This window comes from Crocodylus porosus, unplaced genomic scaffold (assembly GCF_001723895.1).
Source record: "Crocodylus porosus isolate Cpor-Errol unplaced genomic scaffold, CroPor_comp1, whole genome shotgun sequence".
In the NCBI taxonomy this organism is placed as follows: Eukaryota; Metazoa; Chordata; order Crocodylia; family Crocodylidae; genus Crocodylus; species Crocodylus porosus.
The window spans coordinates 21060373-21085489 of record NW_017728914.1 but is presented as its reverse complement, the minus strand read 5'-3'; the positions used below and the strand labels follow the sequence as shown (position 1 = coordinate 21085489).

The 25117-nt window shown below is 41.0% G+C and overlaps 1 protein-coding gene across 3 annotated transcripts in view; it reads right to left on the bottom strand.

Annotated features, from left to right (window-relative positions):
* Window positions 1-486: 486 nt before the first annotated feature.
* Window positions 487-25117, bottom strand: part of CPEB4 (cytoplasmic polyadenylation element binding protein 4) — a 78141-nt gene continuing 53510 nt past the window's right edge. For 2 of the 3 annotated variants that reach the window (XM_019534966.1, XM_019534964.1), the window contains exons 3-9: window positions 22898-22921; window positions 20752-20925; window positions 11290-11379; window positions 10506-10624; window positions 9440-9554; window positions 9009-9190; window positions 487-4925 (exon numbers count right to left, since the gene is read on the bottom strand). In XM_019534966.1, the coding sequence (XP_019390511.1) occupies window positions 4698-4925; window positions 9009-9190; window positions 9440-9554; window positions 10506-10624; window positions 11290-11379; window positions 20752-20925; window positions 22898-22921 (932 nt within the window). In that variant the 3' untranslated portion in view covers window positions 487-4697. The remainder of the gene's footprint in view (window positions 4926-9008; window positions 9191-9439; window positions 9555-10505; window positions 10625-11289; window positions 11380-20751; window positions 20926-22897; window positions 22922-25117) is intronic. The other variant, XM_019534965.1, reaches the window with a different exon arrangement.

The following is a 25117-nucleotide window of genomic DNA, read 5'->3' as shown; positions in this document are numbered from 1 at the left end:
TCACTCCAAAGCTATACGACACTCCACCCAGCAATATCAATCTTCCATAAGCACCAAATTCACAAGATATATAGTTAGCATGTACCTCTTCCCAAGGGTGACACGTGGACTACAAACAGTGGAAGACTGTTCTTCTCATAGCTTGCTGTTAGTGGGCAGCCTGACTCAACAGAGCTAAGTTCTTATCAAGCAACACCCCACCACCCATTTCTGGGTTTGAAATTACCATACTGAGTACTCAGCTCACTTCCATTTTGTTTCAGTCCCTACAGCACTTGGAGATTGATCCTGGAAGATACCAAGTGAAGAGAAATTTTGACTTGAGCAGGCACTACAAAATCTGGCCTAGAGCATTTAAAGCACACTGTCTATGGCCAGACACTTGCAGGATACTTCACTGGGTCACACTGAAGGATAAACAGGCTTCAACCACTAAGAGCAACTACTGCTGCTTTGTGTTGTACAATAAATAGGTTAAGAAGAAAACTGAGTTAAAAGTTTTATTCATTCAACATCTCACATTACAAATATTTAAAAATTATATGCATACTGGTATAAATAGTCATTTGCAAACTATTTAATAACATTAATTTTCCACTAGCACTTCAACAAATGAACTCTTTAAAAAAAGTAACTTGTGTTATATAACTTAGAGTAGAACATACAAAAATATGAACTTAAACGTGAAAATGACTTTAATAAAAAATGAATTACCCTTATTTAAAATGCTATAATAAATACTACAACCTCCCCATACACAGTAAAAACTATATGGAAATTCAGCCAAGTAGTACAATTAACTGACATACTTAAATAACTTTTCCTTCTGATAATATGAGCAATACATTGGGGGAAAACATATTAGGGATTAGTAAAAACTAGACACCCACTTGCTAAAAGTTTCACTTCCAAAAAATATAACAAAAAATCTGATGAAAATTATAAAAACTAATTATACTTTAAAATTTAAAAATATAAAAAATAAAACAGTTGAATACAATATTGTCCCAATTCTTACAATGCTATCACAGTAGCTTTAAAATAAGATAATAAAATAAAGCAAATGACCAAAACCTCTTTTATTCCATTTTTTAAAAATAATCTCAAATTTACATTAGTAGAAAGATTGATTTCTGATTCTTTTCTTTAGAAACACCAGCAAGAAAGAGGATTTACTAGAACAGTAGAAAATGACATTTTTAAATGTCTGCAATTAAAAACAAAGAATTACACTGCAAAGATCTTCCAGAAGTCTGAAATAAGTATTGCACATAACTTGAAGTTAACTTGCCACAATTCATCACATTCAAGTTTTAAATCACCTTTTAACAGAAGGTTTCAACTCTTCAAAAAACAAAAAAGGGGTGAATTATCAAGTCTTTCCAACAGCATCCTTATAAAACGTTAAATTCACTCACTGCAAGTTTTAAATTTGCATTCTGCAGAGGTCTGTGTATGGAGAAGTATATACTATACCAAAAAGCACGGGGCAGTGGGGTTCCTTTACATATAAAATAATCAGAAACACTTTATTTTACATTGCAAAAATAACCATGTAATTACTCTGTAACTACATTGTAAATACATGGCCAGTGCCATGCTAGTAAGATAAAACTACATGCTTATTAACCCCTTTGCAAATTGAAGTGATACCCTAAGATTTGTAAACTAATTACATGTTAATTATGTTTGGAGTGACATGGTAACTCCAACTACAAATCCCATGTAATAGGAAAGACATGAAATCACTATTTAAGTACAGAGTAATGTATATAATTGTTTATGCCCTGTAAATTGAAGTGTAACCAAATAATCTGTAAACACGCTTGTCACACAATCACAAGTGAATATTAGTAGAATAACAATTTCTTACATTAGTCATGCATATTAACATTACATGCCTGCTACCTAGCAGGGTCTCTCTTACTTTTTTAAATATAATTTAAAAGAGCAGACATTTCTGCATCAAACATCTAACATCAATTTGTTATTAATATTAAAAATGGCTAAACATTCACCAAAAACGTCTGCATTTGTGTATAATTTTTAAAAACTTATTAAGAAGCGGTAGACAATTCTGATGTTTCTTTACTTTTAAATTCCTACACTATGTTGATGCGTTTAATTTGAGGGTCTAAAGACAAACAGTGTCATTTGTCACTTTCATGCTTTTTTCTTTAATTCTCAACTTTACATATACTATCTCTTAAATTATATGTACACCAAATATCTGGTGCTGGGCTAAGATGTTTAAGCAACATGCTTTCTTTTCTCTGCAGATTCTAAAATAGCATTGCCAGTGCACAACATCCATAATTCAAAATGTATGCAGAGCACTGAAATGTATAAAAAGCAGAATATAAGAAAATAAAATTTATTAAAATTATTTATATTAAAAAATGAAGTATATGAAGATCTCTCAGTAATAAAAGTACAAAAAGCTACTCTTTGCAATATGAAAAATTGAGGTATTGCATAAAGAGATATCCCGTCAGTGAAAAGTGTGCCTAAAAATGCTCACTGTTGGAAAAACAAGATATACAAAAGTAGTGCATAACAAATATACATTATGTGCATGACAAAATAAGTTAGCTACAAAAACACTGTACCGAAATTCAGCAGGTCATGTACAAAGGGAAAATTATTATTCAAAGCTAGTTCTCAAACAGTGTTATTTCTTGTAATGGTAACCCATCTCACCTGTTTACTGGGTAGGATCGGCACAATAGCACACCCCAAGCCACCTACAAGCATTAAAAAAATTAAAGGAACATTCCAACTATAATTATGTACTTCAGAGAAAAAAAAAGTCCCTGACAATCTACACAATAGCACTCTCCATTTGTGTTACTGTTGTCAATATTTTCAGGGATTTTGTTAAAAGCAGCTCCCAGTTCTAGACTTTCCTAGCAGACAGCAAATGTCTCCATTTTGACCTTTGGAACTTGATAAGGTATTGTTCATTAAAGCCTGTAATCAAAATAAAAACAGCTTCTCATAAAGATAATCTGGGGGAGGGGAGTTCACAGAGCAGATGTTTTCCACAGCAGTGCTGAGGCAAGTCTTTGGTTTGAGAGCATCTAGGATGGTACCATGCCAGTCAGTCAGTTCAGAAGATCGCCACTGAATTAGTCTTATTTTGCCCTCTGCTACACACAAAAAAAATTTAGAAAGCTGACTGGGGCATTAGTTAAAATTCACTTTTTCAGAACTACTCTCCTTCAAGAGACTATTTCAGACTAAACCCCTGCCCCAACCCTCAGCATTCAGTTAACATGTACTGTGTTAATGCACCTCTAGGTAGAAGTGATTTACAATAAAGCATGCATTAACTCTGCAATGTTGGCACTTCAATTACTGTGATTCTTTTTTCCCCATACTAAGTTCTGAAGAAGAAAGCACTTGGTTAGGATTCTCTCTAGAGGAAGAATAAAAGACACGTACACCTTTGCACCTCTGTAGTTTTACACCTCTACTTCTTCAGCAAACAGTGTAAATCAGACTTGGAGACTAGTGATGCTTTCTATATTACAGCTAAATTAGAGGATATTAAAACTGACTTTACATCCAAGATGGAAACCAATTAGCAGCCAATTTTAGTTCGTGAGACATACTGGAATACCAGAACTTAGATAAAATCAGTGATATCCTTGAGGTATCTTTAGGTTTTTTTATTTTATTTTTAATGTCAAAATGGAGAGCAAAGGCTGACCCCTGATGAATGTTAGTAGATTAGGATATAGAGTTATATATAACCATCAAAAATAAATTCTATATATCTGTCCTTCAGGAGAGGATATGCCAGTTTACTAGTTGTCATTAAGCTAGCTTTGGTAGGATTTCTAGGGCTGTAACCAGACAATTGAGTTCTCTGTTTTAAGAAAAAATAAATAAGTGCACTCCCCCCTCCCCCCAACTCCAAAGAAGCTTTACCCAACTTACATTCGGGAATTTTTAAAATGCAGTAGTTTTGATGAAAAATAGAAGCTCTGCCTATCTGATTACTAATCTGGATGTGGTTGGAAGTCGGAGGCACGGTGAGATATATACTGTGCTAACAATTTAGCCTCAAAACCCCTAACAGATAAAAATAATCATTGTTATAATGCTGCTTCAACTTTGCTCATGCATTTTTGTTGCTTTAAACATGCTCTTTCCTGTTAATAGGTAATTGCTAACTTTTTCCATCGCTGTTAAGATTTCAAATTAAAAAACAAGAGGCAAAAAACAGGCTCACTGGGAGGGGTGGGGAAGAAAAGTGTCAGAATAGTCTGATAGTGTTATTGTTGCATGGTTATTTTAATAAAAGTATTCTTATGTTCTTTATTAACAATAATTTAATTAAAAACCAAAATACTCTATTGTTTCATTTCTCTTATCTTATTTTTCTCTCCTCTAAGAAAAGGTTGCATGAAGTAAGGGTCCTCTTGATGCCAAAGACAAGAGGCTGTAACTTCCTTGCAACACGTTATCAATATGAAAAGGAGTACCCAATACAGTTTTCAATTACAAGATTCTACAAAATACCTATATTATAGGTCATTCTTTCATTATACTATTGTTAAATTACAGACCACTAGAAAAGGACATGCTATCTTGAATAAGAGGGGGGGCAGGGATGGGGAGGAGGGGCACAATCAGGATAACAGAAGAGTGCACTTATTTTGAGGCCTGCATATGAGCACTGCAGTAATCATTTAGTTCCAGCGGAATGAAATATGTCTTGGGCGATCTCCTCCCTCCTTCACCAGGGGCTTGTGGAATTCCCTGCCAGCGCGTGAATGGATAGCAGCCCAGCAATATTCACAGTAATACTGCAGACAGGTAACATTAGCACAGAAAAATGGAGCAAATTTTCCACCGCAACGGGCCCCCTGACATTCATCACACAGCTGATCATCCAAGACATATGGCTTAACTTCCACCTGCAGCCAGAAAACAAGAAGAAAGTTTATAATACTTGACGACCGTATGGGTGACATGCTCACTTTAGGTTATTTAATATTTGCATTATGGTACGGCTGTGAGGCCTGCTCAGGATTCAGTGGTGTTAAGCACTGTATACCCACACAATGAGAGGCAGTCTTCTCCTTCCATATTATATTTGCTTGTTGGCATTAAAGACTCTCAGAAAAAAAAGGTGCAGATGCTTTAGGCTGAAAGAACAACCCCACTTCATATATTTATGGAGGGAAGAAGCTAACTGCTATAACTTGGTGCTGGACAGGCATTTCACAGAGTCTAAATGAACTCCTGATTCTGGTTCACAACATGTGTGTACAGAGATTAATATCCTGGAGAACGCTGGGCTTTATTTAAATCGAGCTCACACTCAAAAAGCATTACCGAATACCTTGTCAGTGAGCAACATGAACCGGTTCCACAGCACTGAAATTGCAGCTTGAGGTTGCAAACGTCTACAAATTTCAGTATGAATAACTCTTTTTTTTTTAATTTCAATTTCATTCACAGCCTTTACCAAGTTGGTAAGGGTAGTGCATTTCCTCCTCCTCTGGGCCTTAAATTTAGTGTGCTCAGTACACACACAAGTTATCTGGCCAACACCAAGGGAGAGGACTAAAATAGGTTCAATTCCAATTACACACCTGATACTACACAAGAGCACCGAGATGCAAACAAGCCTAATGCACATCACTAGCTGGCCCTACAAACAAGCTAGAAAGCAACTAAATCTTCCACAGCAAGGGAATCCTCAGCTAGGAAATAGTCTTCAGCTACTTTAGAACCATCTCATCTGGCTCGGAAATAATCCCAGACTATGCCCCGTGATATAGGGGAAGGAAGAGGAGAGGTGAGAGCATCCAGCATTCTTGGAAACTTACCTAGTAATGACCCACTGGAACCTACCAGCTGCATGTGTCAGAGCTGCTCATAGCACTGGTTCTCAACCTTTTTAGATTTGTTAGACTCAAGAGACTTTTTGGAAAATGCCAGCTCTTAGTTTTTACTTGGTTTTTGACTATGGAAAAATATGACAGCAAATGGTCTATTGCAAAGAACTTGGAAAGACCGTAACATGCCAGGATGATTTTAACACTATGAATTCCCATTAAAAAGAATCTCTGAGTTTATCTTGTGAATCAAGTTTGCACACTTAACAGTGCTAATGCTGCATGGCACCCTTGAAAGGTCTCAAGCTGGGAGGTGCAAATGCAGCATGAGAAAGTATATCCACTCTAGCTGTAATCTTGCTAGCTCAGGTACCAAAAGCAGCAAAGCTGTGAGAGCACAGGCTTCAGCATAGGCTGCACTGGCATGCCGAAAACTAGTGGCCCTGAACTCAGTTGCTGAAATCTTTTCCACAGCAGCTCCACTGTCCAACTGCTAACTTAAAACTAGCTTAGTTCTGCCTGTATGTGGTGAAATCACACTTCCCAACCACAGTGCAGAGCTGCTCAGCTACCTACATTTTGCTGGGGAGTAAGAGAGAGAAGAAGGAAGAGGAAGGAAAAGTGTGGGCAAAGGTGACAAGGGACTTCAACCCCCTCAGAGCAGCCCATGATTGTGAAGGCACTAAGTACCTGACATGCTTTTTTGTTTCTCCCTCCGCTTGGACTATGCAATATAAAACTACAGCTTGCCAGAATTCCCCTTTGCAGTGGAGGTTCCTGCTCTAGTTATACTTCCCCGTCTCCTCCAGTACCTGTTTAACTGATTGTTTCCTTAACTAACATTTCCTACTATCCGTGGTAAGCCTAGCATCTCCAACATTATCCCATTACCTATGTTTTGCTGGCTTAGCAATGGCCTTTTCTCACCTCTTCTCTCTCGGGAATGGAATGTCAATTGGTTCAAACCCCAAACATGTCAAAAATCGCTGTTTCCTTAACTTGGAGCAGTAGGACTTAAACAGAGCAAACACCATCATAAGCACAAGTAAGCAACCAAGTGACAGAGTGTTAGCTTGACCTCTGAACAATGGAAAGGAAGGAAATCAAGAATTAAAATTCTGTTCCTAACATCCTTCATATCAGCCAGACTGATGACTTGACTCCCCTGACCAGACAAAAAAGGCAAAGAATACCCTTAAGATCAATTCTCATTCCTCCCACCACATTTTCAAAAGTCAGCTTCTGGCTCTTTGGTCAGCTGTCTTCCATGTAACTCTAAATGGAATCAGCTTTTTAGCTGGTTACACTTAGGCAAGATTCTCGGTGGTGACTGGCTTTCACCAAATGCAGCTGAGAGTAGGAGCCACAAACATGCTGTTTTGTCCCTTTTCATATGGCATTGTCATATGTAGGCCCTATCACCTATGCAATTTAAACAGTATTGCCGGCTTCTGTGGGCCAGCAACCCAAATATGGGCTAGCAACCAGGGGTCATGGCCATATATAAATGTCAGTGCAGGCTATGTCACTTCCCTGATGTTGCTACTCATGCTAACCAGCCATCAATCCATAATTCAGTGAATCCAAATGCAGAATGGAACTAGCCTAAATTACAGCAAACACCCAAAACCTATTTTGGGTGGCTCGCTTTCTGTTGCTGGGTGCTGCAGCCCCATTATAGGCACAACTCTTAAACCAGCTGCTTTAGAAAGGTGCCCTAGAAAGAAGCACATGGCATCATTGTTGGAGGTCTCCCAGAGCATACAGTATTAGAAACTGGTACAACCTGTACGGCATCTGGCTTTTTGTATTTCATAGTTAATTCATCACATACACTAAACAGAAACAGCTTGGCATTGTCTTCTCCTGCTCAGCATCAAACGAAGACTCACCCAGTGGGAACCACAGCATCTGGAGCCCTTTTTCCACCACTCTGCTCTTCTATAGTGGACAGAGACCAGGGCAGGGCAAAGGGTAAATGTTTGAAGGTATCCAACATTAAATAAAAAAAAAGAAAGCAAATCCTATGGCAGCCTGTGGCTTCCTTTCTTCCAGCCAAAGACACGTAGGGAACCTTGCTCCATTCCAGGGAAGGTGTGAGCATACTATGAACATAATCAAGACTGGATATCCAGAGGAATACAAGTTTTGATACAATTACCAGAGAAGAACAGCAGAGTTCCTTCTTGCATTTCTTTTTAATGCTACAACAATAGGGGGAAGGAGACAGAGATGGTTGTGCAATCCTTGCTCAAGCTATCAAGCACTTCAGTGACCAGCCCCACTGACTTCAATGGGACTATTCATATACATGGCTGCTTATGCAAGCAGAGGTTACACAACTGGACCCCAAACGATTTGTTCAGAGCCACAAAGAGAGCCCATATCAGAGCCAGGACTGGAACAAAGGCATTCCCAACACCTGGCACCATGCTCCAAGCTTAAACTACAAAGCCTTTGAAGTCAGAGTGGAAGCTCCAGTCTGCCATCTAGCAGTAGCGAAGGGCTGAGGTGATGCAGTTTTTTTTCCCTAAGAGAAATATAAAATGAAGCTAACCAACAATTATAGCAGGAAGAACTTGAGATCACAGCACTAACTGGAGGGAGAGACCTGAAAGCTTAAGTCAACATGGCAGAACACTAATACCTTATGGTGGGAAGGGTGACTGCAAAGTTATATGCCTAGCAGAAAATTTGCAAAGTGCTCCTATGATGCTGTTCTGGGAGTATGCAATACGGTACACATTAACAGAGAGGATCAGATTCTGCCTGCTTTTGCATAGACACATAGCAGAGAAGGAGAACGTAAAAACATTTTCTTCCTGAATAGCTGCCTTATTCTGTCTCTCTGCACCAGATCAGCCTTGATGTAAAGCACTTCATTTTTCCAAAGGGATATAGCAGCTGGCATGCTCCCTTAACATGCCAGGGAGGTAATCCAAATGCTTGCTTGAACTTCCAATGGTCCTTGAGCTGCGGCTCTGCATTGGTGCTTATTCATATTTTGAGCTATACTTAAATAGCAAAATCTTGCCCTCGACATGCAGTGAGTGATGTCACATTTACAGTATTCAGTGACATTTATAAGGAAAAACATTTGTAAAGGCACCAAAAAACAAGAAAAAAAGAAAAACCAAGCACTTGCTTGGCACTTACCCGTTTATCTATCTCTCCATGCTGCAACTGAACAAAGCGGGCACTGATAGCAGCTATGTAACTTTGTTGATTAGAAAATGCAACCCGCCCAGCTCCTTTGGGGTACTTCAGCTCAGGATCTGTGTCAATTCCAGCATAGCACACACCTCCATACAGCCGGTCCATTATCATCGCAAGTTCCACTAGACCAGAAAGTAAACACAGACCATTGTATGGATTTTGAATTTTCTAAATCCCTTTTAAGCCTTACTAAGCAATAAATACACACATTGATTTGTACTTATGACTTCAGCTCCGCTTACAGTCATATAATGTCAGGAACAATTTAAATTTCCTCATAACATCAGGGTTTCCCCCTATCCCAGCTGTCCAAATGATATTACAGCATAAAAAACATCAACATACCGAAAGGTGTAATACAAGCAACTCACCTGCTCTCAAGGGCCGAGGAACACCACCAACAAAAATGGTTTTTCGTGGGTCCAGAGGCTGCGAACCATCCATCACGAAGTCGCTATCGCTAAGATTCCAAGGCCGGATCTGAACCTACAGGCAGAAAGCTTTCATTTTTTTCTCCATTCCTAATTCAGACTGAGGTTAGCATTTTAGCAGTAGCAACAGTTACAACGTACCCCCTTAAGGATAAACTTAAACAGATTCAAAGTTGTTGTGCCGACTCCACTTGCAAACTGTACAAGTGCCACCAATTAGAAGTCAATATTAATAAGCTCTATTAACATGACCCATGCAGATCGGCTCTTTCTACTTGCTTGTTATTTAACTAGTATTATAACCAAAGATGCTTCCTGCTATGGCACTATATTATCAAAACTCATCTGTACTCTGCTAACTTCAGAGATGCACATGCAGCCAGGCCACTGGTGGTGTTTTCATACAGTCAACCGTCAGCATCAGGCTAGTCACTATCTCAACAAAACAGATTCTAATGGCGCAGTTTATTTACAAAGCAAAACTAGTTGTGGTGTTTGCCAAACAGCCTGATGTGAAGCACACAAATGGGAGTCTATTTACTTCAGTACGTTTTGAACTGGGCTCACAATTGCTGTAGTACAAGTATTTAACTCATTATCTAATAGCCCTTTTTCCAATGTTAGTTTTTTCTCTATAGAGAAATGTATTTTGAGAAATGCTTTGTATTCCACAGTGCATAAATAATCTTAAAATATCTGATTATAAACATGCTGTGCACACTGCATCACTGCAGCTGAAATCTAGCAAATATTTTCCAAACAAAGGCTTGTGACAGATTACAAAACCCCCGATGAAAATACAAGGCATATGACTTATAAGGTGTTGCAGGTAAATGAAAGAATTTAGAAATGCCTGTCTACTAAACTGATCTTCCTTTGAGGACTCTCTTTACAAATACAATCAAAGCAAGTATGTCTGAAGCCTGCAAATACACATGCCAGCTGAAGTACACAATTGATAGTTTTCTTATACATCAGCTTTTGTAGCAGTGAAAATTCTACCTACTGGCTTGTCTTTGATAGTGGGGCTGGAGACACAAAGATAGAGTTTTCCATCCTCTTCAATACATGCATCAATCAGAGCCTGTACAGAGCTTTCATCTTGAAACAGCAAGAATGCATAGCCTTGGGAGCAGATAAAACACAGGACTTAAAACTGGGTTTCTCAGAAATTTAATTTTCAACTGGTTTTGGATCTTTCATGTAATTACTGAACCCCTGGCATGCTGACCCCAAATGGCAGGGACAAAATAAGGAGTAAACAATAAGACCCCAACAACCTTCCCTCCATCTCCACTAAGGCCAGAAGAAAAGTAGCATTGCTATGAATGAAGCATCTGCAAGTACAGTTGTGAATGAGGCCCAGTTCCTCCCCTGGCTACTTTGGGGAATCACACAGCCTCTTCAACAGGGCTGAACATGTGCAAAATGGCAAGGATAAAAAAGCCATACTGAGGCAGACTAAAGGAGAGAGGAATGAGAAAAAAAGCCATACTGAGGCAGACTAAAGGAGAGAGGAATGAGATGAAGGCAGGACTGAAGTCAAACACAGGAAACGAAGTAAAAATAGCTGAACAATCACAGAGAACGTGCTCCGCAGCCTACCACCTTACAACACCCAGGAAGATACAGAGGGAGTTTAAAGGTTTTTCTCCACATTAGAGATGGGGGCAGTTCACAAAAAGATCTATTAAAAAATGTATACGTCACATCCTCAAATGGACAACCGGGACGACTAATACTGCAGTGGTCCTTAGGATAGTGCTTATGACACCAAAATCATGACTTACCTTTAGGAGGAAAATAGGATTTGCTTTCTGCCTTGTGAGGCCAGTCCACAATCAAAGGACCAAAGCGACGAAAACTAGCAGTGATCTCATCTGAAGGATGGAGAGAGAAAGAAACAAACACAAATGAAATAAAGAAGAATCCACTAAGCCTAAATCCCTGCAATATAACCAAATATTTTGCAGCCTGAAGTGGTTTAAGCAGTGATAACAATGTTTACAGGAGGAAGGGGGAAAACTTTTGACTCATCAGAACATACCTTAGACAAAAAGGCTGTTCAAAGATCACAGGTTTGTCTCTATTAATGGTTACAAATCAAAGATTACAGCTGAGTCCCAAGAATGAAATCAGTGAATCTAAACAGTTACCATAACCTTGCTTCAGGCATTCTCCCACATAAAGAGTGCAGAGCCCATGAATTGCTGACCAGCTGCTGAGCAGTCACCTCTGCCAATCTGCCTTGCAACCGCTAAAGGTCTGGAGAACAGGGGAAGAGTCACAGGACTGTCATGCCTATTCACAGCACATGCTTGGGCCACATATGGACACATTATCTGAGCTTGACCTCAGACTAACTTATAGGAAAGCCTGCAGAACAGTTATGTAATAAATGCATCAGAGCAGGCAGGCAGCATGCTACTGCAAAACATAGCAATAGCTGCATCTATTATTTCAGATCTTCCTTCCATTACAAAATTTTGCTAAACATTTTACATTTTCTGGAGCTTGTGACAGTGACAGTCTTCTGCTAATTACAGCACTGACCTTTGAGCCTGGGCAATTTTTCTAACTTCTGGTAACAACAAGAAACACTTGCAGGAAAAACTCTCAACAAGAATAAAATGTCCTAATCCTGAAGTGGGATTGTTGGTTGTAGCTGCATTGGTCTAAGGATATAGGCAGACAAGATTCCCTAATCCTGAAGTGGTTTCTTTAGAAGTCTGTGCAATTTTGAGTAGCAAACTTCAACCACCTTGACACTGCACTGCCCAATCCTAAATCAATGTTATCTCAGATTTGGGGCACAGAGCCTTTTCCCCACATTAAAATCAAATTATTTTTGTCAGGAATTACTGCATAACCTCTCAGATTCCCCCACTGTCCCAACTCCTTCCTTCAGGGGCACTGGCATGAACTTGCCTGACAACTCAACTGTCAATATCACCGTAAAAAACAATGGTCCTTTCAAGAGAGAGTATCAGCAACCGTGGATGACAGTCCTTGCACTGCAGGGTTCATTTTTAGTACTCAATTTTGAGTATTTTCCATATACACCTTAAACTCATTCTTAAAAGTCTGTGAAGATGTCACTAGTTTTGTCCTCCCTGAAAGCTGTCCTACATTTAATTGATCTCTACTGGGATGGAGACTGTACTCAGAATTGTAGCCCGCCCCTCTGTATTGGCAGTTTCTCTGTATTCCATGCTTTTCTGAATCAGGGTCAGGAGAACCTTAAAATTTTTCAGTGGGGAGACGGATATGAATGACATGGAATGCAATTCTTATTTGAGTTGGCAGGCATGTGCATTCAGCAGAAAAGATCTTGAGGGAACTGAATTAAAAAAATTAAGTCTTCCTGCATTAATTTAACCAAAAGACCCCCTACTGCGGTAACTAGGTCCCCACACAAGCTGAACTGTTCACATGCTCATCAACTCTTGGAACATCAAAAAAGAATCACTTAAAAAATCTATTAGAATATGGAGTAGTACATTCCCCATAAACGTTCTATTCAAAATGTCATGTTCCATTTGACCCTTTAAATGCTAAAAGCATAAGCCATAGAATCATAAAATCATAGAAATTAAGGGCTGAAAGGGACCTCAAAAGATAATTGAGTTCAACCCCCTTGCTCTGGTCAGGAATACTGCTGAGACCAAATGATCCCAGCAAGGTGTGTGTCCAGTCTTCTCTTGAAGACATCCAAGGCTGGGGACTGCACCACCTCCTTGGGAAATTTATTCCAGATTCTGGTCACCCTTACCATACAGAAGTTGTTCCTTACATCCAACCTGAAATCATCCCCTAACAGTTTAAGGCCATTGCTCCGTGTCCTCCCCTGGGGCACCCTAGTGAGCAGTTTTTCTCCCAGCTCCCAATATTCACCCCTTACATACTTTATATATGACCACCAAGTCACCCCTCAGTCTTCTCTTCCCCAGCCTGAACAGCCCCAGATCCCTTAGTCTTTCCTCACAGCCTTGTCCTCCAAGCCCTTAATAATTCTTGTGACCCTTCCCTGGACCCTTTCAAGATTCTCCACATCTTCTATGAAGTGCAGCACCCAGAACTGGACACAGTACTTCAGCTGGGGTCCGACCAACACAGAATAGAGAGGAAGTTTCACTTCCTTAGCCCTGCTCACAATGCATCAGGTAATGCATACCAGTATGCTTTTAGCTTTGTTGACTACAACATCGCACTGTCAGCTCATGTTCAACCATAACCCCAAGGTCCCTTTCAGCCATTGTGCTGGCCAGGACACCGTCTCCTAATCTATATTCATGTTGCTTGTTACTTCTCCCCAGATGAAGCACTGTACACTTATCCTTACTAAACTGCTTCTGGTTCCGCTCCACCCACCTTTCCAGCTTCTCTGGATCCTCATGTATCTGCATCCTATTCCCCAACGTGAATGCTTTTCTTAGTATCCCCACAACTTAGTATCGTCCACAAACGGGCCAGCATGCTTTCCATCGTTGATAAAGGCGTTGAACAGCATGGGGCCAAGAACCAAACCCTACAGGAAACCACTGGCCACCTCCTGCCAGGATGATACAGACCCACATCCACTATAGGACCCATGGTAAAAGTAGCCCTTCTTTTGACAGGATATCAGGTTGTCATATCACAGTAGCTTACAATTCAATGTACTCTAACTTCTTTCACCAAAGCAAAAAAATTAAAAAATAGTGGATATTAAAACAACATTCTGGTCAGGAGAAAGCCACAGAATATGAATTTTCTAGATTGCAGTTGTCACAGATCTTTAGCTACAGCCCCTGCTACCTCCATATCACAAAACACAGAAGTCTGTGGTCAGAGGAACTCTGCCAGAGCTGCACACTTTGTAGGTGGGTTTTTTAATTGAACACTCCAGTGTTTTCCCCTTCGCAACATGCATGGTGGATCCACTACACATTCTTGGCTCCTCAAACATATATACCTCTGTATTGATTCTTAAACACTGCCAAAAGAAGCCACAGTGACACTTTATATGAGGAGTTGAACGAAGAACCAGAAGCTGCTAGGGCTTTAACAAACCTAATAAAATTACTGATAATGTAACAAGAACATAAGAACTGTCATTTACTGTGTCAGACCATAGGTCCATCTTGCCCAGTATCCTATTACACAGTGGCAGAGAGTGGATGCTGAAAGAGAGAGTGAACTGGGCATGACCACGGGGGGGTTTTCCCCCCCCCCCACTGTTCCTCCCTCATTTGCAGCCTCCAGCATTTAAGGTCTAGAAATTCTAGTTCAGAGGCTGTATCCCTAACTCTTGTGCTCAATCACTACTGATGCTCTTTTCCTCCACGAATCTGTCCTACTCTTTTCAGTCTGGCTGTCAGCTTCCACCACATCTGGTGGCAATGAGTTCTATATTTTAATGAACAGCAGAAACTTCTTATGCCTAAAGAAGAGTGACTGCACCTGAAAGCTTGCTAAGAACTTTTTTCCACCTACTCAGTTAGTCTAATAAAAGATATCACATTAAAATGTCGGCTTGTTTGAGTGGATGACACACTGGGTGAAAAAGAACTTCCTTTTGTTAGTTTTAAACTTACTACCTACCAGTTTCATTTCTGACACCTAGTTCTTATATTGTGAGAGATGATAAATAATCAATCCCTATTAACTTTCTCTTCACCACTTAGTATTTTGCAAACCCTTATCATACTCCCCTCAAGCATCGTTTCTAAGCTGAACAGGCCTAGCTTCTTTAGGTTTCATCTCATATGAAAGTCCCTCCATACTAATCATTCTTTTTGCTCTTCTCTGTACCATCTCTAGCTCTTCTATGTCCTTTTTGACATGTAGGGACCAGAAATGGGCACAGAATTCAAGGGGTGGACACAGTATGATTTATAAAGGGGTATGATGATACTTCCAGTTTTGTTTACAATTCTCTTAATAATCCCTAGCATTTGCTTTGCCTTTTTGATGGCAGCTGCACGCTGAGCTTAGGTTTTCAGTAAAACTGTCCACAGTGATTCCAAGATCTCTTTCCACTGTGGTAACAGCTAGGGTAGTTCCCATTATAGTGTAGGTAAAGTTTGGGTTATTTTTGTGAAGTGATGCACCGGCGCACTTACCCACATTAAATTTCATCTGCCATTTAGCTTCCAATTTGCTCAACCATGCCAGATCCTTCGTAGTACCTCACAGTCTGCCTCAGTCTTTACTAGGCCTGAGCAAAGCAGCTAGCATTTGCTTCGGATACGGCCGATTCAGGGGCGATTCAATTTGGAGATTCAACTCAGTGTCCTGAATCAATTCAGGACAGTGATTCAGTAGAGCCCCTCACACAGCATGAAGAAGTGGGGTGCAACAGGTATTGCACCCCTTCCCGCTTAGCAGGAGCTGGTGAGTTAAGCGTTTTGTTTTGTTTTTTTAAAGAGTTGGAGGGTCAGGGGGTGCTCAGTGGGGCTGGGGGACCAGGCAGGAGATGGGTCCTGGCAGGGGTCCCCCCATGGTCGCCTTCCCCCTCCTTCAACCATACCCCCCACACACACTTACCGACACAAAGTCTGGGTCCAGCTCCCTGCAGCGGTGCATGGGGACTGCCCAAATCTCCGAAGCTCTCTGAATCGATTCGGAAAGGTTCGAATTGATTTAGACCTTTTTACTGGTCTCCTGATTCGATTCAGATTTGGAGATTCAGCCGCCGAATCGGGCTGAACCTCCTCTAAATCTAACTGGCACCTGAAGCTTCGCATGGCCCTAGTCTTTACCATTTTGACTAATTCCGTCATCTGCAAAAGTGGGCACCTTGCAAGTCTACCCTCATTTCCAGATCATTTATAAATAGGTTAAAACAGCACTGGTCCCGACACGGATCCTTAGGGGACCCCGCTGTTTACTTCGTTCCATCCTGAAACCTGACCATTTACACTCACTCTTTGATTCCTATCGTTAAAACAATTTCTAATCTACAAGAGGACATTCTCTGTAATCCTGTAACTACCTAAAGGGGGACCATGTCAAAGACTTTTTGAAAGTCCAAATATACTGTGTCAACTGGATCATCTCGATCCACCTGCTCACTGCCACACTCAGAGAACTTAAGTAGGTTGGTGAGATGTGATTTCCCTTTGACAAAGCCATGTGATTCTTCCTGAGCAAGTCACATTCATCCATGTGCTGAACACAGTTTTATTATGATGATTATTATTGTTGTTGTTGTTGTTGTTTCTAGCCATTTTGCAGGAACTGAAATTAAGCAAACTGGCCTGCAGTTCCCCATGTCCCCTCTAGAACCTTTTTTAAATATTGGAGTCACATTGGCAACTCTCCAATCCTCTGGTACCAATGTCGGTTGTAGTTACACTATAGTTAAGAGGCTGGCATTTTCCAATTTAAGCTCCTTCAGAACACTAGGGTGAATGGTCTTCAGGTTCTGGTGATTTTCTACTGTTTAGTTTATCGGTTTCTTCTACAACCTCATCTACTGAAACCTCAGTTCGGGTCAGCTCCACTGGCTTGTCCTTAGCGAGGAGTGGATCTGGTGACAGAATTTACCTGATAACTTCCACAGCAAAACCAGATGCAAAAAATTAATGTAGTTTCTCAGCAATGGCCCTATCATCCTTTAGCATCCCGTTTACACCCTGATCATCCAAAGGCCCAAATGACTTCCTGGCAGGTTTTCAGCTCCTCAAATTCTTTCATAGCTTGTCTTATTACAGTTTTACATTCGATTTGCCAGAGTTTAGGCTTTTTATTTTCCTCATTAGGATGCGATTTCCACTTTTTGAAAAAAAAACTGTTTTTCTACTTATTGTCTCTTCAACTTTGCCATTAAATCATGCTGGTTTTCTTTTGGTCCACTTTTCTTTCTTTCTTTTTTTTTTTTTTTTGGATTTGCAGCATACATTTTTTCTGTGCCTCCAATATGGTTTTCTTAAGCAGTTCCCATACTGCTCACATGTTCTTAGGGGCCCTTTTACTGTATAACTAGCAGTCTCATTTTGGTATAATCTCCTTTTTTAAAATGAAAAAGTATTGTGGTAGATTTTCTTGTCGTTTCCCCTCCTACGTGGATGTCAAACCCAAATGTATTGTGGTCACTACTATACAGCATCTCAGTAACACTTATCCTTTGCATCAAATCCTGTGCACTACTTAGGACTAGGTCAAGAATGGCCTTTCTTTTGTAGATTCCAGGATTAATTACTCCAGGAAGCAGTCTTTTATAACTTCAAGAAATGTGGTCTCAGTCTATTTGTGGATAGTTGGAAGTCACCCATTATTGCTGTGTTTTCTGCTGTCTCAGCCTCTCTCATCTCCCTTAGTATTTCTAGTTCACTGCTACTGTCCTGGTCTGGGGTCAACAGTCAAACCCAAGGGCTAGGGACAGAAGTTACACATAAACTGGTTTAAGTGATCAGAAACTGGTTTAAAACTGTAACAGAATGTAAGTTCAGGGCACATAAACCAGCTTCATAATGGCCAAAGCCAGTATGAGATAAACCTAGCTGAATGTAGTGTCAGACTTAACTGATTGAGGTCAAACACATTAATGAAACTTCAAACCATGAAGGGGTTTGGGACAAAGTTAAACCACAGCCCCCCCAACATCCCAACATGCTCTGCAACCCTGGGCTGTGTTGTGCTCTCTGCTCCAGAAGAGCAGGGTTGGCCCTGGACCTCTGCTCCTTAGCCAGAGCAGGGAAGGGGCTGTGGGCAGAGAAGAGGATTATTCCCCCTGGTACACAGCAGTCCCTGCTAGGCTGTTCTCCGCTCCCTGCTCCTGTGGTAGGGACATGGCCAGCCCCGACAGCAGCGTGAAGCAAATAAAGACAGGGGTTTAATCCCCCCTCTGTCCCCCATCAGTGGCACGGACTGTGTCAGGGCTCCCCCACTTGCTGCTACAGGGATACCAGCTCACATGGCTCCCTGAGGCAAAGGGGGCAGGGTGGGATTTATTCCCACCTCCATCCCCCTCTGCCCCCACAGGACCACAGCCTCCACCCATCAGTCCCTGCACAGGATAAACGGTGGAATAACCCCCCTCCCTGCTTTCTTCGCCTAAGGGAGTCATGCCAGCCGGCCTCTGGCCACTCTCCTGCCCCTGCCACTGGAGCGGCAAGAGGGGTAAGCACCCTGACAGGGCAGCAGCCCCTGTGATAGTGTCCCAGGAGCACAAGCCTCTTCCTGGAGGGAGTGCTGCACTGTGGGTGGAAGTGAGGTGGACAGAGCAGCTGCAGACTGCACGGGGCGAGTGGTGGTAGAGCGATAGGGATCTATGGCCACCCCCCCTCCAAGCCCTGGTGCTGCCACTTGCCCCAAGCAGTCTGCGGCAGCTCTGCTCAGATCCATGTCAGTGGGACAGGGAGGGGGGAATTAAACCCCCTCCCTGGCCAGTTCACTTGAGGCTACTGCTGGGACGGGTCATGCCACCCACCGCTCCAGCAGTGTGGGAGTGGGGGAGAAAGAGAACTGCCTGACAGGGGCTGCTCTGCCCCAGCCGGACCGACCCCAGCTAAGGTCCCAGGGAGAGAGAAAGGGTGGAAATAAACCCCCTCCCTGCCCCCTTCACCTCTGGGGGCCATGCTTGCCAGTGCCCAGCTACATCCCTACGGCAGCGAGGGGGGACCCTGGTACACCCCAGCCAGGCAGATCCCAGCTGGGGTCTGTGCCACAGGGACAGGGGGCAGAGATGGGTATTAAACCCCCTGTCTCCATTTGCTTCATGCTGCTGCGGGGACTGGTCATGCCCCCGTCGCTGAAGCCATGAGCACAGAAACAGGAAATGCCTGGCAGGGACTGCTTCGCCCTTGTCCCTCCAGGCACCCCTGGGCTGGGGTCCATGCAGGCCAGGGTGGGGGTTTAAACCCCTCCCCAATCATACTCAGGCCTGCCCAGGCCCGCCCCTCCCAGCATAGCTTCAATGCAGCCCAGGGCTTCCTCTAGCACCCCCTGGGTTCTGGCCTGAGCCACTGCAGGCATGTCAAAAATGAATGTCTATTTACATGCAAATTTGTTCAATCTATGCAGATTAGACTAACCTGCAAAGATTGAATCAATCCAGGCTCTGTCTTTTTTGAATGCGTGTCCCTAGCCAAGATGTACTACTTTTATTTTCTTTTTTTTATTCCTACTCTAAACTTCTGATTCCTGTCCAAAGTTTTAACGTGTTCTGAGGCAAAGGCAGGACTTTATCCCTTACTTCTGCCTTCTCACCTACTTCAAGATCTGTCTTAAATGCGAGCAATATACAATTGAACAGTGTTCAAATACTAAAGTGTGGATGTTATCAAAGCTCACAGGGCTGCAAGACACTCAAGCAGCACAGTTCAGTGTGAAATGTTATACAGCTCAAGTGGGGGGAAAGCAGCTTTAAAACAGCTTTGTGAAAAGAAACTTTTGAAAGAGTAGGTTTTTACACATGCAATATCATCATGAGGCAGAGGGAAAACAAAAGAAAGTGCTAAATTCCTCAAAGAGTAAACAGTAAATATTATCCATCTGATCTCTACTTTGCACCTAGATTCTCATCTAATGAAGGGATGACAGGCAAGATACTGCATCTATCGGTCAGGACATAGCTGCTGAACAAAGACCGTTTCAACAATAACACCTCAAATTTAAAGGTCTCCCTATGGCCAACTCCTTAAACAGATCAGTCTGGTTTTATGGTATATAGGACAGGGGTCAGGCATCTACACAGCCCACGGGCAGAATCCAGGCTGTGAAAATATCAGATCTGGCCCATGGCAGCTGAGGAAATAGGCAGCATGGTGCAGCTGAAGCAGCAGAGGTGGTTTCCCCAGGATGGTACAGTTTGCCTTGTTCCATCTATTCCCTCAACAGTATTTGCTGACTGTCCAAGATGCAAAGATTTGTGGCCCCCAGCATGGAGCCAGGCCACAAGCAATGGCCCTTGGCAACAAAAAATTGCCAATCCCTAGCATAGGAAAACAAACAGCTGTCTCACTTCTATGTTATAGCTAATTAGCAGCTCCTTATTTGCAACTTCAGAGTCACAACATATTCTGCGTTAGAATATGCATTGCTTGTCTTCTAACAACAGTCATAGAAGCTAGGGCCCCACAAGTGCTGGGGCTCCTCAATACCACTTTGGGTTTGGCTCACAGTTTGTAACACAACAGTCAAACACAACCTCCTCTTCCCTTCCCTCTCACTACCTCTAACTCATAGACAAAAAGAGTACATGCCATCATTGGTCACTTAAGTCTGTCTATGCCAGTATTTTTGGTTGCATGCGTTTCTAAGCATACCTTCATCAATATCTGGTGGCAATCCCCCAACGAACACCTTCCGGGAATACCGTTCCACCCTTTCTCCATTTTGGTGAGAAAAGCAGTGTGGTGATCCTAAGCCACTATGGAGAGTCTGGTCCCCACGTCCATCATCCAAGAACCCGTCTTCCATTGGAAACAACGAAGACTGACCTAAAAGAAAAAGAAGGAAAAAACAAACATACTAACAGAACAAAGCATACACCAAGATAGTAGTATGTGGAAAAAAAAAAAAAGCAAGCATTCACTACTTGCTGTATAAGCAGTACTGCTTCTTGCAGCCTTCTCCTTTATTGTAGTAATGGGGATACTGATCATTGATATGCCATTTATTTCACGTAACCTCACAGTTTCTAATATTCTACAAAGATCAAAGTGTACTATTACTTAAGGAGCTCAAAAGAGATCTTTTCTTGTATTCAATTTGTTACTAAAAATTTTAAAAAACTGTTATCAGGACTAGCAACACAGAATTTTCCCAAAAGCTACAGCTCATCTTAATTCCACTGCCTGTTCCCCCTCCCCTTCACACACACACCCCCTAAGATTTTTTTTTTTTAAATATATGCCAGACACACATTATATAAGCTTATATAAGGGACTTCCCAACTGTAAATACAACGACGTCATGTTTCATTTCCCAAACAACCGCTTATGCATACAGAAGGTAATTTCATAGTACAGCAGGTAAAGGACACACCAGCTAAATATATTAATTTTCCATGTCACTCAGTATGAAAATATTTAAATCACAAGTCATCCACTTGTAGATAACCCAAAATACTTTGCTAAAAAAAAGTAAGGTCACTGCAATTTCCTGAAAGTGATGGCTAAAGAACGTTTAAGCAATACTGTCTCACTCCTGGAGTAGATGAAGTTTACTTAGATGTTACACAAGAAGATTCGTTAATGGCCTCATTCTAAGAAAACATTTTGCAAGCATTCTTTCCCTATTGAGACAGTAAGAGATCCTTCTACAATAACACTTAGTGCATAATTCTTAAGTAAGATTCTTTGATTTATAAATACAGTTGTATAGTAATTCAAACAAACTGATCCCTTGAACAATATTTGCCTTTTATATTTGGTTACAATATACAATAGCTGAAAAAAACCCGGAAGATAAATACTGGCCAGTTTTCTAATAATAAATGTATTGGAAAAACAAGCAGCATCAATATGCAGAATGTGAAATGTTTCTAAAATAATTTGTTTTTCCACAGATTACTATGCTGCGGAAGGTCTTTCAAATTTCATTACGATGTCAAGGCAGAGGTATCCATTAAAATGGTGCATCATTGCTATACAAAAAATAAAAAAAGATATAAAATTTCCCCTCCTGATCTACAAGTGAATATATTCAGAACGTTAAAGAATACTGATCAAGTCTTAGTTTCACCATTCAATCTTTTTTCCTGTGTGCCTCTTTACTAAAGGAACCTTCTGAAAAACTGACAAAATGGAATCATATCAAATCTCCTGATTGTTTGCTTTATAGCTTAATAGCTTTCACAGTTATTACAGTATTCTCCCATTGATCATCTGATTATCTATTTGTAACTATTTTGTCTATTAAGACCAGAATCCTACAGCTATGGATGGAGGCAATGCATAACTCTGCATGCCTATGTAGCCAAGATGAAACCAGGGACATTTCCACTGTATGCTACATGGCTCAATATGCATATCTTTGCAGGATCAGGGCCACCCAGTGGCATGCTTATATATATAGATATATATATAGATATGCATAGTGAATACGATGAGTCATGTTATGCCATGTCAGGAGAACTGTTAGCACTCAACTAAAAATAGAAGCAAATGTAACTTCTCTAATGGCATCAGTCATAAATATATAGAAGAAAAAGGACCATTTAGATCTTCGGTGTAGTAATTCATGTAGAGGACACGTATGCTCAACTGAACCCTGGCAGTACTATTCTGGGGCAGCATTTAATTCAATTCAATTCAAATGTTTGTTGTGGCATGCAGAGAAACTAAGCAAGCTAAGCTTAAAATGATGATTTCAAATCCTAACTTTTTAGGTTTGCCTAGTTAGCAATTCCATGTTATTAGTGCCATGAGACATTGTCAACATTAGAAAATTAAATAGGAATGTTGTTACCTCGCCTTCTCCCATATGTCCTTGCTGCATGTCAAATGAGAAAGAAAACAGCCTTTCAAACATTGTTATAAAGGACCAAAAGCTCTTGTTTCATCTCCTTTATGCTAGCTCAGTGGTTCTGAAGCCTTTGCACACTGCAGACCACTCAAGATGGCCTCCACCACCCCCAACTTCCCTGTACGTGCTCTGTTGCTTGGTTATTCAAGTCAAGATCAGGCTTGCAAAAGATAAGAAAAGAGACTTGCTTTTTAATACACTTCTTTTGGCTCCTTGATTACATTCTCATTTTGCACCTGTGCTCTTTAGTGTCCTGCTAGACCTGGGATTTTAAAAGTAATGAATTGCACCTCATTGCCCTGGGCACTAGGTCACTTGTCACTTTGATTCTGCTATCCAGCACATTTGCTACCCCTTCCCATTTTAGTAGCCTCTTATATTTTATTGTGGATTAATTTTATACCAGGAAAACATTTAAGAGATACAGGGTGCAAAGAAGTGCTTGGACTTTTAATTTTTGAGAACAGGATGTTGACAAGCTTCTACCATGCAATTGCTAGGAGGAAGTGAGCTGGAAACACGACGTATAACCAAAATAATGCTGCATAACAGCTCTATGGGCCACTTGATCTGTTTTGCCAAGCTTCAGGGGTCTTCAGATGTCAGTTCAAGAATCCATACGCTACCTTATTATATTGATGCTACCTCCTGCATTCCCTCTTTTGCGTTCCTCTCCAGGGTGGCTGGGGAAACATTCTACCATCAAAATGGTTAAAATGATCCCTATATTAGCTTCCAGAAGCTGGTCTATGAGGATATGGTCAAACTCCCTACTGAAACTTGCACATTTTATTCATCCTAAAGATAACACAGTTCAAAATTCACATCTAACCAATGCTTGCCCAACACAAGTTTGGAACATACTCCTAATTCTCTTTTCTCTTCTCATTCACAATCTATCTTGCAGATGCACAAGCCATGAAAGCACCTAGATATTTTTAAATCCATTGCATGTATTTTCCCCTTTACAGGCAATATATCAAGCCAAATTCCTGCCTGTTCCCTTTACATGGAAGGATCATGCACACCACAGATCCTAGGCACACTCCCAGGTACTAGGAATGACAAAGCCCAGATCCACAGTTTAGAACATCTCTCCCAAGCTATTTGCAGATATTTTGCACAAAACTAACAGCATAAATTGAGGACTTAAGAACAGAAACGAAGTACAGTTCTTATAGATTATTACTATAGGTATTTTTTTTTAATTAAGAAATCCAAGATGCTCCTATAGATCCTGAAGAAGTGAAAAGTTTAAGTTTCTCTTCCAAGCAACAACCGACCAGTTGTTTGGCAAGCTGGCAAGCGATCAGAAGCCTTTATACATTTGGAGAACGTGAAGCATTTTCAGAGTGCCCATCCTATAAAGCCATAAAATATTGTTTGTGATCTAACAAAACCAACACACACACAGACCTCCTTGTTTGGTGCCACAACTCCTGAAAACGAGCTACTCAACATAGCTGTAATTCCTGTCGAGGGCTTGCAACCACTAAGTCAGCAGGCTCCTTGCTCCTTTGCCACCTGTGTCACTAGAAGCCATTATCAATATGAAACGGCAACTCAGCAACTACTGCCAAACAAGTTTGGAGAACCAACCTCCAAGCTGACAAACAACTGCAATCCTTCTGTATTTCTCACACAGCAAGCCAAAAATAAAAAAAATAAAAAATAAATATAACCAGGACAAAGAGGAACTAAAAGATACAAGCAAGTCACCCTATGCTGCAATAGGACAATGTGTGTGGACATTTTAAATTTTTAATTCAAAATATGGTAGTTTGTCACATTTATTTTATCAAATCAGAGCCATCTGCCATGTCAAAATATTCGCTACAAGCCAAAGATATCCCAGTGAAAGGCAGATGTTAACCATCTCTGCCTATTTGTTTCAGAGCCAATGACACTAGTATTTTGTGCAGCTTAATGTTGTATTTGGTAACTTCTAAAGTATGACATTAACTCAAACTGTATATGGTACCCATTTTCCATTTAAGACTGGAAAGTGGACAAAGAGTTTAAAAACAGGATGGTCCAGTACAAAACAGGACCAGTGGCCACCCTAAGTAAGTTACATCCTTAACTGTAATGTTTAATGGATCCTGATGGACTCATGCTCCATAACTTCTTCTAATTCTTTTTTGAACCTTGTTTAAAACTTCA